The following is a 13,166-nucleotide window of genomic DNA, read 5'->3' on the forward strand; positions in this document are numbered from 1 at the left end:
AATATCACATTGTTGTTTTTTGGTCTGCATTTCTTTGATGTAGAGTACCTTTTCATATGTTTATTAGTCATCTGCATGCCTTCTTTGGAATAATGTCTGTTCAATTCCTCTGCCTGTTTTTTGTTTTTTTTTTTCCTCTACCTGTTTTTAAATTGGATTCTTTGGGGTTTCTTTTTTTCCTGTTGAGTTGTATGAGTTCTTTATTTGAATATTAACCTCTTAACCAGTATATGAATTTCAGGTATTTTTCTCCCATTCTGTAGGTTTTCTTTTTATTTTACTGATGGTTTCCTTTGCTGTTCAGAAGCTTTTTAGTTTGATGTAGTCCCACCTGCTTATTTTTGCTTTTGTTACCTTTGCTTTTGGTGTCAAATCCAAAAAATCATTGCTAAGACCAATGTAAAGATGCTACCCCTCTATGTTTTCTAGGAGTTTCATGATTTCAGGTCTTATGTTTAAGTCGTTAATTCATTTTGAGTTGATTTTGTGTATGGTGTAAGATAGGGATCCAATCTTATTTTTTGGCATGCAGCTAATTTTCCTATAACCATTTGTTGAAGAGATTGTCCTTTCCCTGTTGTATGTTCTTGGCTCCATTGTCATAAGCTAGTGGGCTATTTGTGAGGTTTATTTTTGAACCCTGTATTCTGTTCCATTAAGCTATGTGTCTGTTTTATACTAGTACTACACTGTTTTGATTACTATAGCTTTGTAATAGTTTGAAATGAGAACGTATGATGGCCTCTACCTTTATTCTTCTTTCGTAAGATTGCTTTGGCTATTTGGAATCTTGTGTGGTTCCACAGAAATTTTAGAATTGTTCTATTTCTGTGAAAATTGCTACTGGAATTTTGATGGGGATTGCACTGACTCTAGATTGCTTTGGGTAGTACAAACTTTTTAACAATATTGGTTCTTCCACTCCATGAGCACAGAATATCTTTCCATTTATTTGTGTATTGTTCAGTTCCTCTTACCAGTATCTTATAGTTTTCAGCATAGATATCTTTTACCTCCTTATTTAAATTTATTCCTAGGTATTTTATTCTTTTTGATATAGTTGAAGATGAAGTTGTTTTCTTAATTTATTTTTCAGATACTTTATTGTTAGCGTATAGAAACATTTCTAATTTTGGTATTAACCTATTTTTTACTTTGTTACTATGGAAATTTTAAACATATGTAAAAACGAAAAAAGAGTAAAATTAATTACCCTCTTTAAATACTTATAAAGTTTAGACTAACTGTACTACCTCTCTCCCATAATATTTTGAAGTATATCCTTATGTTATTTCATAATTCTAAATATTACAATATGAATATCTAAGCCTAAGATCATTTTAACATAATCACAATACCATTATCACACCTAAAAAATTAATAACAGTTTTTAATATCAGAAAAATTCAATATTCAGATCTCTAATTATTTCGTAAATTTTTCGTAGCTTGAATTAGGTCCCAGATAAAGTCTGTGCACTGTATTTGGTTGGTGTGGTTTTTTAGTCTCTTTTAATCTCTAGGTGTGCCACCATCATTTTTTTTAACTTGAAATATTTTTTACTAGTGTTGATGAGTTAGATTTTAAATGGGCTAAAACTTTAATGCATAACAATATCCAATCACTTTATATACTGGAAACTCTTATAATATTTAAGTCAGTTATATTTCAATTAAAAACAAAACCAAAAAACCCTTTAAGTTTAAAACTATTCCCATTGCATGAAAGAATCAAAGCATTCTTCCTGATCTAACAACGCCTAATGTATTTCTCTCTGAATGTCTCTGGTTTAACTTGTCTGGCTCCTTTATTCCATAGGTGCTGATAGTTGATCTCTGCACAGACAAGTTTTTACAGGAGGTGGGTGACAAAGGAGATGATTACATAATGTTTGGGGATAATTGGCCAGAAAATATGTGAAAGTACTTAGAGAAGGTGACTCAGGCAAGACCTATAGTTCCTACACACACACTTGACTTGACACTGTGGCCAATCATACAAGATTGACCTGAAAAATTTGTCTTGGGTTCATAGCTGTCTGTCTCAATTTAAGGAAGGAGGAAACAGATTAAATGTCATTCTCAAAAGAGGTAACCCTCCCTTCAAGTCTTATGGGTTGATATATAGGCCTCTAATTTAATTAAATTTAACAAGCATTCAACACCAATTATTTCTAGATGTTCTGCTAGTCGGTCAGAAACTAAAGATGAGTAAGACACTCAGCTTGATCCCTTAGGCCTTACAGTTTAAAGGGGGAGAAGGAGCAGATATAGCCATAAAGTTTTAGAAATGATATATATTTGAAATTTGCACAAGATACAGTAGGGGCAAAAAGAAATGGTCACTTATTCTGGATAGTGAAGAGGAGAATTAGAAAAGCCTTAGAGCAACCCTCTGTATGTAACCTGTATATAGGTTTGTGAGCACTGAACATAGGGTGAAAAGAATGTTTCTTTTTTCATAATCAATCAGCTCATCACATTTGAAGCACCATTTATTTGGGAATGATCTTTGTAATATATCATATGACTTGGAGATGAGAACTATTTGGTTTGGAAACTTCCAAAGAGTCTTATAAGACATATTATTTATGTTTCTTAAATTTAACTAAGATGTTCCCTGGTGGCTCAGATGGTAAAGAATCTGCCTGCAGTGCAGGAGACCAGGGTTCAATCCCTGGGTTGGAAAGATCCTCTGGAGAAGGGAATGGCTACCTACTACAGTACTCTTGACTGGAGAATCCCATGGACAAAGGAGCCTAGCAGGCTACAGCCCGCAGGGTCATAAAGAGTCGGACACGACTGAGCGACTAACACTTCCACACCAGAAACATCATGGATTCTGTTCAATGTAGGGAAGGAAGCTTCAGACAGACTCCTTTTAGCCGAAATACATACAAAGCCACCTGTGGAACCTGGGGGACTTTAATAGGGCCCTAAGTTTGAGACTTTCTCTCTCGAAGCTCATGAAAATCTCAATTTTCTTCTTAAGGTATCTGATGAGGATGAAATTCTACCACCTAAACTACAAGCTGCCCTGATACAGATTTTGGAAGAACGAAATGAAATATTGGCTCAGGAGCAGAATTTTTCACAAGGTATGAGACAAGTGGCTGAGGATTTAAGGTCAAGACAGTAAAAACCAAATGCCCAGCATCCTGCCAAAGCATATATAAAAGTAGTATGAGATTGCCTGTGCCTTCATAAACTGATAGTCAGCTTCCTTGCTCACCCTCGATGTGCCAAGTCCCCTTCTTTTTCAGGACTTTGGCATTTGCTCAGTTCCATGTATGGAATGCTATTCCCCTAGGCACATGGCTCCTGCTCTTTGTTCTTGTAGGTCCATGCTCAAATGTCACTTTCTTAGTGAGGCTTTTCCTGACTGTCCTGTTTACAATTGTCCCCATTCCCTTAGCACTTCCTGTCCTCCTTCCTGACCTAATTTTTCTCCATGGCCTTCATCACCATCTGATGTGCTAGAGTGTAAGTTCTATGAGAACAGTGACTGTCTGTTTGTTTTCTGTTTCCAGTACTTTGAACAGCATTCACTAAATAGGTACTCAGTAAGTATTTGTTAAATGAAAAGATGAATAATATTTATTGGGTGGCTTACTGTATGCCAAGCATTGTTTTAAGCACTTAGCATACATCTTATTTGATCCTTGTAATATCTGTATGAAGCAGGTATTATTATTTAATCCCCATTTTACAGATGAGAACTCAAAGGCTGTTTACTGATGGGGACCATTAGAGAAGGAGCAAGTTTAGAGGAGTAACTAAAAGTTCAGTTTTGAATATTAAGTTTGAGATACCTGAACGTGAAAGTCACTCAGTTGTGTCCAACTCTTTGCAACCCCATGGGCTATGCAGTCCATGGAATTTCCCAGGCCAGAATACTGGAGTGGGTAGCCTTTCCCTTCTCCAGGGGATCTTCCCAACCCAGGGACCGAACCCAGGTCTCCCGTGTTTCAGTCGGATTCTTTACCAGCTGAGCCACAAGGGAAACCCAAGAATACTGGAGTGGATGGCCTATCTGTTCTTCAGCGGATCATCCTGACCCAGGAATTGAACAAAGCAAACTGGGGTATCCTGCATTGCAGGCGGATTCTTTACCAACTGAGCTATCAGGGAAGCCCATAATTTCAGAGAGATTTATATCATTCTCTTAACAGCTTCATCTTCCCAACTCAGGGATCAAACCCAGGTCTCCCGCATTGTGGGCAGATTCTTTACCAGCTGAGCCATAAGGGAAGCCCAAGAATACTGGAGTGGGTAGCCTATCCTTTCTCCAGTGGATCTTCCCAACCCAGGAATCAAACCGGGGTCTCCTGCATTGCAGGTGGATTCTTTACCAACTAAGCTATCAGGGAAGCCCCTTGGGCTACCTATTGGATACCTATCTAATATCTGGCAGACATTCACCTGGAGATATCAAGTAGGCATTTATATACAAGAATTTGAAATTCAGAGGAAAGATTTAGGCTAGAGACATACATTGCTATTTTAAAGCTGAGGAACCAGATGAGATAACCCAATAGAGTGAGTATAAGTAGAAAATTTAAACAATTTAAGGATTGAGCCCTGGTTGGGAATGATGTGCTTGAATTTACAACTTTTGACAGTTGGGAAGAGAAGAATCCAGCAAAGGAGACTAAAAAGAGCAGCTAGTGAAGTAGGTGGAAAACACAGGAGTATGGATTGCAGAAGCTGAGTGAAGAAAATATTCCATGAAGGAAAGAGTAAACAGTTATATTTAATGCTGCAAAGAGGCCAATAATATGAAAACTGAGAATTGACCAGTGGATTTGACAATGGGAAGGGCTCTGGAAACCTTGGTAACAGCAGATTCAATGAAATGGTGGGAAGAAAGTGAGACGGGGGTAAGTTCAAGAGAAAACTAGAATGACCTTCATTTTTTTGTAAAATTTTAGCAAAAGAGCAAAAGGCCAAGAATAGCTAAGACACTCCTGAAAAAAAACAAGATTGACGAGCTTGCCCTACAGAACATCAAGGTTAACTGTAAGGTCATAGTAATTGAGATTATTTGGGTTCAGAAGAAGCAAACAGAGCAATAAAAATGGGAAGAATAGAGAATGCACATGCATAAGGAAACTTGATTTGTGTCAGTCAGTGCCAGCACTGAATAGCAGTGGGAAAAGAATGAACCATTTGATAAACAATTCTAGGACAACTGGTTTTCCACATGAAAAGAAACAGAGATGGATCTGTACTCCACATTATACACAGAATTAATTAGGATAAATTAAAGACTTAAATGTTACAAGTAAAACATTTAAAATGTTTAGAAAATATTTTATGTTTGGGGACAGTAATGGATTTCTGAAATGTGGCACAAAGAACACAGACTATAAAGAATAAGATTGATTAATTTGACTATGCTAATTTAAAATTTTACTATTTATTTATTTGGCTGCGTTGGGTCTTTAGTTGCAGCATGTGGGATTTTTTTTCTTTTTAGTTGTAGCACGTGGAATCTTTTTGTGGCATATGAGATCTTTTTTAGTTGTAGCCTGTTGGGTTCCAGTTATTGGACCTGGGATCAAACTCAGGCCCCTGCATTGGGAGCATGGAGTCTTAGCCACTGGACCACCCAGGAAAGTCCCTGACTATGTTAAATTTTAAAATTTTCTGTTCATCAAGGAACACCATGGAAAAGGAATAAAAAACAAGGTACAAACTAAATGAAGACATTTTCAACAAATATAACTAACAAAGGAATAGTATCTAAAATTTAGTTTTTAAAATTCCTCCAATTTAAAAGTAAAAAGATGGTCAACCCAAGAGAAAAATGGGGGAAAGATATGAACAATCATTTCATAGAAGAGGAAATATGAAAGGCCAACAAATATATGAAAAGATATAGAACCTCATCAAAATCAGGAAAATGTAAATTAAAACCACACTGAGATACCATATTATATCCACCATATTGGTAAAAATTTTAAAAAGTCTGACAATATCAAGTATTGATGAGAATGTTTAAATTAGTTCAGTACCTTTGGAAAAACAATTTGGCATCATCTAGTAACGTTAAAGGTGTATATATCCTTCTACTGCTGCTGCTAAGTTGCTTCAGTCGTGTCCGACTCTGTGCGACCCCATAGATGGCAGCCCACCAGGCTCCCCCGTCCCTGGGATTCTCCAGGCAAGAACACTGGAGTGGGTTGCCATTTCCTTCTCCAATGCATGAAGGTGAAGAGTGAAAGTGAAGTCGCTCAGTCATGTCCGACTCTTAGCAACCCCATGGTCTGCAGACCACCAGGCTCTTCCCTCCATGGGATTCTCCAGGCAAGAGTACTGGAATGGGTACAACCCAACAATTCCATTTTAAATATATACACAAGAGAGCTCTTGCACATGATAACTAGGAAACAAGTACAGTAATTTTTGTAGTGGTATTATATGTGATAGCAAAAACTAAAAACAACCTCAATGTCCACTGACAAGAGAATATAGCGTTAAAAAAGAATCTTAAAAACACACACTGAAGACTTCCCAGTGGTTAAGAGTCTGCCTGCCAATGCAGGGACACCAGTTCGATCCCTGGTCCCAGAAGATTCCACAAGCTGAAGCAACTAAGCCTGTGCGCCACAACTACCGGAGACTGCACACCCTAGAGCCGGTGCTCTGCAGTAAGAGAAGCCATTGCAGTGAGACGCCCACACACCGCAACTCGAGAGTAGCCCCGCTCATCGCAACTAGAGAACGCCTCTGCTCAGAAACAAAAACCCAGTGCAGCCAAAAAAAAAAAGATTCAACATACACACACACTGAATAAAATAATAAGTTTCAGTAGAAGATAATGTTTTATATAATGTTCAAAGACATACAGAACCTTGTTAGGGGTTGGGGTTATGTTGTTGGGGTTGCATGTGTGTAGTAAGACTACGTAAAGTAAATGAAATACCAAAATTCCAAATAACGGTCACCCTCTATTGCAAAGTAGGGGAAGAACACCACTGAGAGGGCATCACACAGAGAACTTCAGAGATACACGTGATGTTCTGTTCTAAGCTTGATGGTGGGCATTTGTGTGGTCATTTCACTGCTGGGCTTATGAAATATTCATGCATGTAAAAGAATGTATAATGTATATACATTAAAAGAGAAACAAAGGATGGGAGATAAGGTATTGAAAAACATAATTTTTAAAAGAAAGGGAATTAGGTGTAAGAAAGTGGGATGTTGTTTAGTCGCTAAGTCGTGTCCTACTCCTTGTGACCCTATGGACTGTAGGTCTCCAGGCTTCTCTGTCCATGGGGTTTCCCAGGCAAGAATACTGAAGTGGGTTGCCGTTTCCTTCTCCAGGAGATTGTCCCAACCAAGGGATTGAACCCAAGTCTCTTGCATTGGCAGGCAATTCTTTACTGCTGAGCCACTAGGGACCCCCTAAGTATAAACAAATCTTCCGAGAAATTTTTTGCTGTAAACTGGAAGAGGGATGGGACAATTAACTGGAAGGAATGAGAGAGTGGGGCAAAAGTGTTGACCATAAAAGCAGTGATGGATTCTCAGTTGCAGAAAAAAACAGAAGAGAAGAAAGTCTGTTGAACAAAATATAATGGAAATCTAGATTAGAATAAAAACATAAGGACTTCCCTGGTAGTCCCAAGGCTAAGACTCCGTGCTCCCAATGCAGGGGGCCCAGGTTCAGCCACTGGTCAGAGAAGTACATTGCACATGCCACAACTAAGACCCAGCATAGCCAAATAAATAAATAACTTAAAAAAAATTAAAAATGTACTGTCAAGAGTGGGGTTTAGGGGAGAATGGATACACATATATGTATGGCTGAGTCGCTTTGCTGTAAAACCTGAAACTATCACAACATTGCTAATTGGCTACACTCCAACATAAAATAAAAAACTTAAAAAATGTAATGTCAGAAGAGACCTTAGAAATTGCCTAATCAGCCACCTCGTTGTGCAGATACAGAAAGAGAGGCCCTGAGAGGTAAAACAAGTTGACCACTATTATACAGCTGTTTCATGGTAGAAATCTGATTAAACCTCAGTCCCAGATTCCCAGTCAGCCCACAGGAAAGAGCAAGAGACACACTGTGCTAGATTACAGTGGTTAAGAATCACCTGACTTGGGGGTCCTGCAGCTTCTCTCTGGTACTGGGTGAGGTGACCTGAGAATGTCTTTGATTTGAGCTTGATTTTCCTCAGCTGTAACAAGGAAATGATACATCTGCCTGTCTGGATTATTACTACATTTGTAAAAGCACTCATTAAATTATTATTTATTAAGGAGTAATCATGATGCAATATGAAATGAGAAAGTTGAGTGAGAAACTGATTTGGTGGAGAAATATAATGAATTTGGTTTTGACATGCATTGTTTATTTATGTGATTTATAGTCTACCAATTCCCTAAAAGGACCTGAGATGGTGACTTTTTGTTTTTGGCTGAGCCCTGTGGCTTGTAGCCAGAGAAGGTAATGGCGCCCCACTCTAGTACTCTTGCCTGGAAAATCCCATGGACGGAGGAGCCTGGTAGGCTCCAGTCCATGGGGTCGCTAAGAGTCGGGCACAACTGAGCGACTTTACTTTCACTTTTCACTTTCATGCATTGGAGAAGGCAATGGCAACCCACTCCAGTGTTCTTGCCTGGAGAATCCCAGGGACAGAGGAGCCTAGTGGGCTGCCGTCTATGGGGTCACACAGAGTCGGACACGACTGAAGCGATTTAGCAGCAGCAGCAGCAGCGGCTTGTAGCGTCTTAGTTCCCAGACCAGGGATCAGACCCGTGCCCTGGGCAATGATAGCACAGAGTCCTAACCACTAGACTGCCAGGAAATGCCCTAGATGGTGACTGTTAGACAAAAGGAATATAAATGCTAATGGGACAGCCAATTGATGATCACCTAAAATGTAGCCTGAAAGTGTGGAAGGTGAATTTATGTGAAATATCAGGACTGGAGATCTGAGGTTGAGAATTATTGACAAAGAAAGTCAGCTCTCTCTCCATGCCAGTTAGCTCTTTAAGGAAAGGAATGTTGAAGAGAAGGGGTCCAAAGACCAATCCCAGGAAGAAGAAGAAGAGTCAAGAGTAAAACAAATGTTTGGTCATAAAGGCAGGAGAGGAATCAGGAAGAGCATCAAATTGTGGAACAGAAGGAATGAGGAGGAGGGCAGCACAAGTGCAGCACAGAGTTTTAAGGAGGACTAAAAATTGAAGAGTACATTAAACCCAGCTGGTTCTCACTGGTCTTTGAAAGAGCAGTTCCAGGGAAATTACAGATGTGCAGACCACAGTATGTGTGGGAAGACAGTGACGGTAAGGATATAAGCCATTTGCTATTTTTCTGGTCATGAAGAGAGCAAGAAAGCTGAGAATTAGAATTCCTATATTTATTCTCTGACCTTTAATCTATGATTCCATAGGTGTCAACTTTTATAACCAGAGCCAGTGTCCCTATAAACACAAAACTTAGGGGATTTTTTCCCCCTTTCTATTTTCTTTCATCTTGCAGAAGATGTGACACTCAACTCTCTGGTGTCCGAAGCATTTGTCAGGTTTTTTGTGGAGCTGGTGGGACATTATTCTTTGAGCATGACTGTCACTGAGCGTGGGGAGCGTGTATTCCAAAGGGAGCCATTTCGTAAATCTCACACCTCCCGAAGTGTACGCCACTTCCTGGATCTCTTCATGGAAACGCAAATGTTTGCAGGATTCATCCAGGACCGAGAGCTTCGGAAAAGTGGGGTGAAAGGTCAGTTTCATCCTAAAGGTCTCCCTCTATATTTAGTGAGCACTTGAAAGATTTGAAAATAATATAAACAAAAAATAACATAAGGCTACAAGGACTCACGATCAGTTGTTTATTATGGGAAAATTTTTATTTTGTGATATTGTTTTAGCTCCGGAAGCACACTGGTAATGAGCACAGAGTTTTATTCAGTTGATTTTCAGTCTTGAGTGTATGACAGTTTGAGCAGAATGAGTTTTCTTTGTAGGTTTGTTTGAGGTCCGGGCGCTCCAGTATTTGGAAACAATTCCTGAGTCTGAGCCCAGCGGAGTGAATAGAATTTTGCGAAGTCTTGGTAAGTTGCTGTGTTTTCCTATTATTATTAGATAAATATAGTTAAAAAAAAAAAAGATAAACTTTTATGTACGCATGCCTCATCACAAAAGCTTTACCATCGCATCAACAATATAACCTTGCATACAGTGACCAGAAACCATGACCCTATTTCCACAGTGTTTGGAGAATGACAAGACTCTCAGATGTTAGGATTCTCCGTCAGAGTTGTCCATGGGACTGTTTTCCTCAGATGAAGCTTCCTTATGATATAAGAATTTTGCATATCATAATTATTCATCTTTTTCTAGACCACATCCTATGGAGAATCTTATTAAAAACTGCACCTTTTTCCAGAAAAATACCCTTGGAGCATATAAACACATTTTGCATATACTTTTAGGGTGTTCATGGACCCCCTTGAAGCCCATCCATGCACTCCAGGTTAAAAATACCTGGTTAAGGGCATCTGAAGCAAAAGAGGATTTCCTGCAAGTCTCTAATTTTACACTTCAAATTATGCCTAGGGCTGTTACTTCATCTTTATACCACAGTGTTAGATTAGATCAGTGGTTTTCAGCTGTGACTACAATATTAGACTCTCTGGAGAACTTAAATGAAAATTCAAGGAATTCCCTGGAGGTTCTATGGTTAGAACTTGGAGCTTCCACTGCAATTGGCATGATTCAATCCCTTCTTGGGAAACTAAGATCCCACACTGCAGGCTGCATGGTGCGGCAAAAAAAAAATTAATAAAATCCACTCCCACCCCTCACCAGGCTCCAGGAAATCTCTGGAGAGCAGGAAAAGCAATTTTAACCTGAAGTCAGATTTGAAAATGGCAGGATTAGATAATGTCTGAGTTTCCTTCTATGTCTACAAATAGACATTTGGGGGTTCTGTGTGTGTATGTTTGGTTTAGGTTTTTTGGTGGTTAAACACATCAACTGATAACTTGAGATGGCAGCTTACTCCTGGGCTGTTCTGAATGACTAGGTTTAATCCCTTGCATCAAATAATGTATCCTAAATAAAAATGAACTAATGAGAGTTCACTCTTTTTTTCCTTTAGGAAGTAAAATGAAATTTCTGCAGAAGAAATGAAATCTTGACTGTCTCCATCCTGAATAGAACAGAAACTGCCAAAGAAACTATTTTTCCAAGAGTCAGGATGCCCTGAAGTATTCTACAAAATGTTGAAAGGTCACAGAGTGGGCCAGGTTCTTGGAGGATTCTCCTGTTGCTGCTGTAGTAACCACTGGAGAATTGTTGGGAGTAGTCTGGAACCTATACTTACTTTACTCTGTCTGCCTCCAGATTTTTTCAAGTGGCCTTTTGAGTCTTGGCTCATTCTTTGTGTTTTGAGTTTAGCCTATGAAGACACTTGTCTTTTACAAGAGAAGGACATGGTGTTGCATTTTTTAAAACAGCTCAAAGTCGAGCACAGTGAGAAAAGTGCTGCATTTAAGGTACTAGGGAGGCATGATATAAGTAGAGGACACAAGCCCTTCACACATAATTCTCATCACTGAAATACCATGGCAGCTTTAAACCTATGGGCTGTTTAAGGAATATATTCATCTCTTTTTTTAGGGGCGGGGCGGGGGGGGAAGTGTTTAAAGCTAGGGGAATCTCACATGGAAGTCCTATTTATTAACACTGTTGTTGAGTATCTTATAAAAATAGATACCCTACAACATTCCTTCCACATTGTGTGGCACTTGGGTAGCTTGTCCCTCATGTATCGACATTAAACATTGGGAAATTACAGCTAATAGGGGGACTTCCCTGGTGGTTCAGTGCATAAGACTCCACACTTCCACTGCAGGGGACAGTTTCCTTCCCTGGTCATGGCCAAAAGAGAAAATATATATAACTAATAGGGAAATTTTGTCTCAAGGGCATGAAAACTACCTTTTTTTCAGGGTCCATCTTGTGCCATGAATGATACGTGTGTGTATGTCATCTTGAATTTACTCTTTAAATCAACTGTTTGCATCTCTCATTTCATTGATGAAGAAAGTGGAATTCAGAGTTTAAATAACTTTAAACTGAAGCCAGGACCATTCATTTTTTAAAACAAAACTGGTTATTCCTACAGATGGAAAATTGGGCTCTGTGGGATTATAGCTATTGGAAAAGGTTTTTTTGTTTTGTTTTTTGCTTTAAGCTGAAGTGCACCAGAGCCAACTTGCAGCTCTGAGGATACAGGACTTCATGCTACAGGTGTCCAACTGAGACTCTTTTCTTGGTTCTTCTAGAAATGTTGGACTTTTTCTCTAAATTGGACTCAGAATATGGACATTTCCTGGGCACACACCACATAATCACCCCAACTTTTAATATCTAAAGTAGTAGCAGTGATTTGAAAGAGAAATTTGTCAGCCATGGTGTAATTTTAATTGATAAATGTTATAGCAAGTGTCAGTTTGTTTTCTTCAACTCCTGCTGATGGCTTTAACTGCATAAAAAATATTCAAACTTAAAACATCGTTGTGTTATGATACAACTTACTGACTTTTGCAGTATTGTCATTACAACCCATTCAGGTGTGTGTGGATGGATCTGAAGCAGACAACATGTAAGATGGGTGCTGTCTAATACAATTCCTATAGATGTGGGTCCAGAAAATAGAACTGAGCCCGTGTCTTAAAAAAAAAAAAAAAGTTTATTAAGCAGCTTACCCCAGTGGGACTTTTACCAGACATTTCCCCATTTGGTCTCTTCTGACACTCCCACCCTGAGGGAACAATCAGTAACTGGGAATTGAGTGTTTATCCCTCTGTGAGGAGCCCTTTACTTCAGGGATGGGAGTCTTATTTTTATCCCTCCCATCTGAAGCTCCTTCCTTAAGTCTGTTTTGCTTTGTTTTTGTAAAGAATTACGAATTCTGGACATGTTTGTAAGATAATCGCTCAAGATTTGTATAAAATATTGTTCACAGATCTTTTAATGAATAAACACAAAAAAATACCATGGAGCGCTTGGAGAATTTGAAATAAAATTGCTTAAGTTGTAAAGATGTTTTACTTCATTTAAATCTATAGCTAACACACTTATCTAATGGTAGGTAAAGGATAAACAGTCCTAAAGTAACCAAGCCTGATAACCTTGGCCAAC

General features: G+C 38.8%; 1 protein-coding gene across 2 annotated transcripts in view; it reads left to right on the forward strand.

The window, feature by feature from the left end:
• Positions 1-13,066, forward strand: part of DENND2C (DENN domain containing 2C) — a 41,079-nt gene extending 28,013 nt beyond the window's left edge. The window contains exons 14-18 of one of the 2 annotated variants that reach the window (XM_006064808.4): positions 1,819-1,860; positions 2,992-3,097; positions 9,499-9,738; positions 9,983-10,069; positions 11,119-13,066. In XM_006064808.4, the coding sequence (XP_006064870.2) occupies positions 1,819-1,860; positions 2,992-3,097; positions 9,499-9,738; positions 9,983-10,069; positions 11,119-11,150 (507 nt within the window). In that variant the 3' untranslated portion in view covers positions 11,151-13,066. The remainder of the gene's footprint in view (positions 1-1,818; positions 1,861-2,991; positions 3,098-9,498; positions 9,739-9,982; positions 10,070-11,118) is intronic. The other variant, XM_006064809.4, reaches the window with a different exon arrangement.
• Positions 13,067-13,166: the final 100 nt, after the last annotated feature.

This window comes from Bubalus bubalis, chromosome 6 (genome assembly GCF_019923935.1).
Source record: "Bubalus bubalis isolate 160015118507 breed Murrah chromosome 6, NDDB_SH_1, whole genome shotgun sequence".
NCBI classification, from domain to species: Eukaryota; Metazoa; Chordata; class Mammalia; order Artiodactyla; family Bovidae; genus Bubalus; species Bubalus bubalis.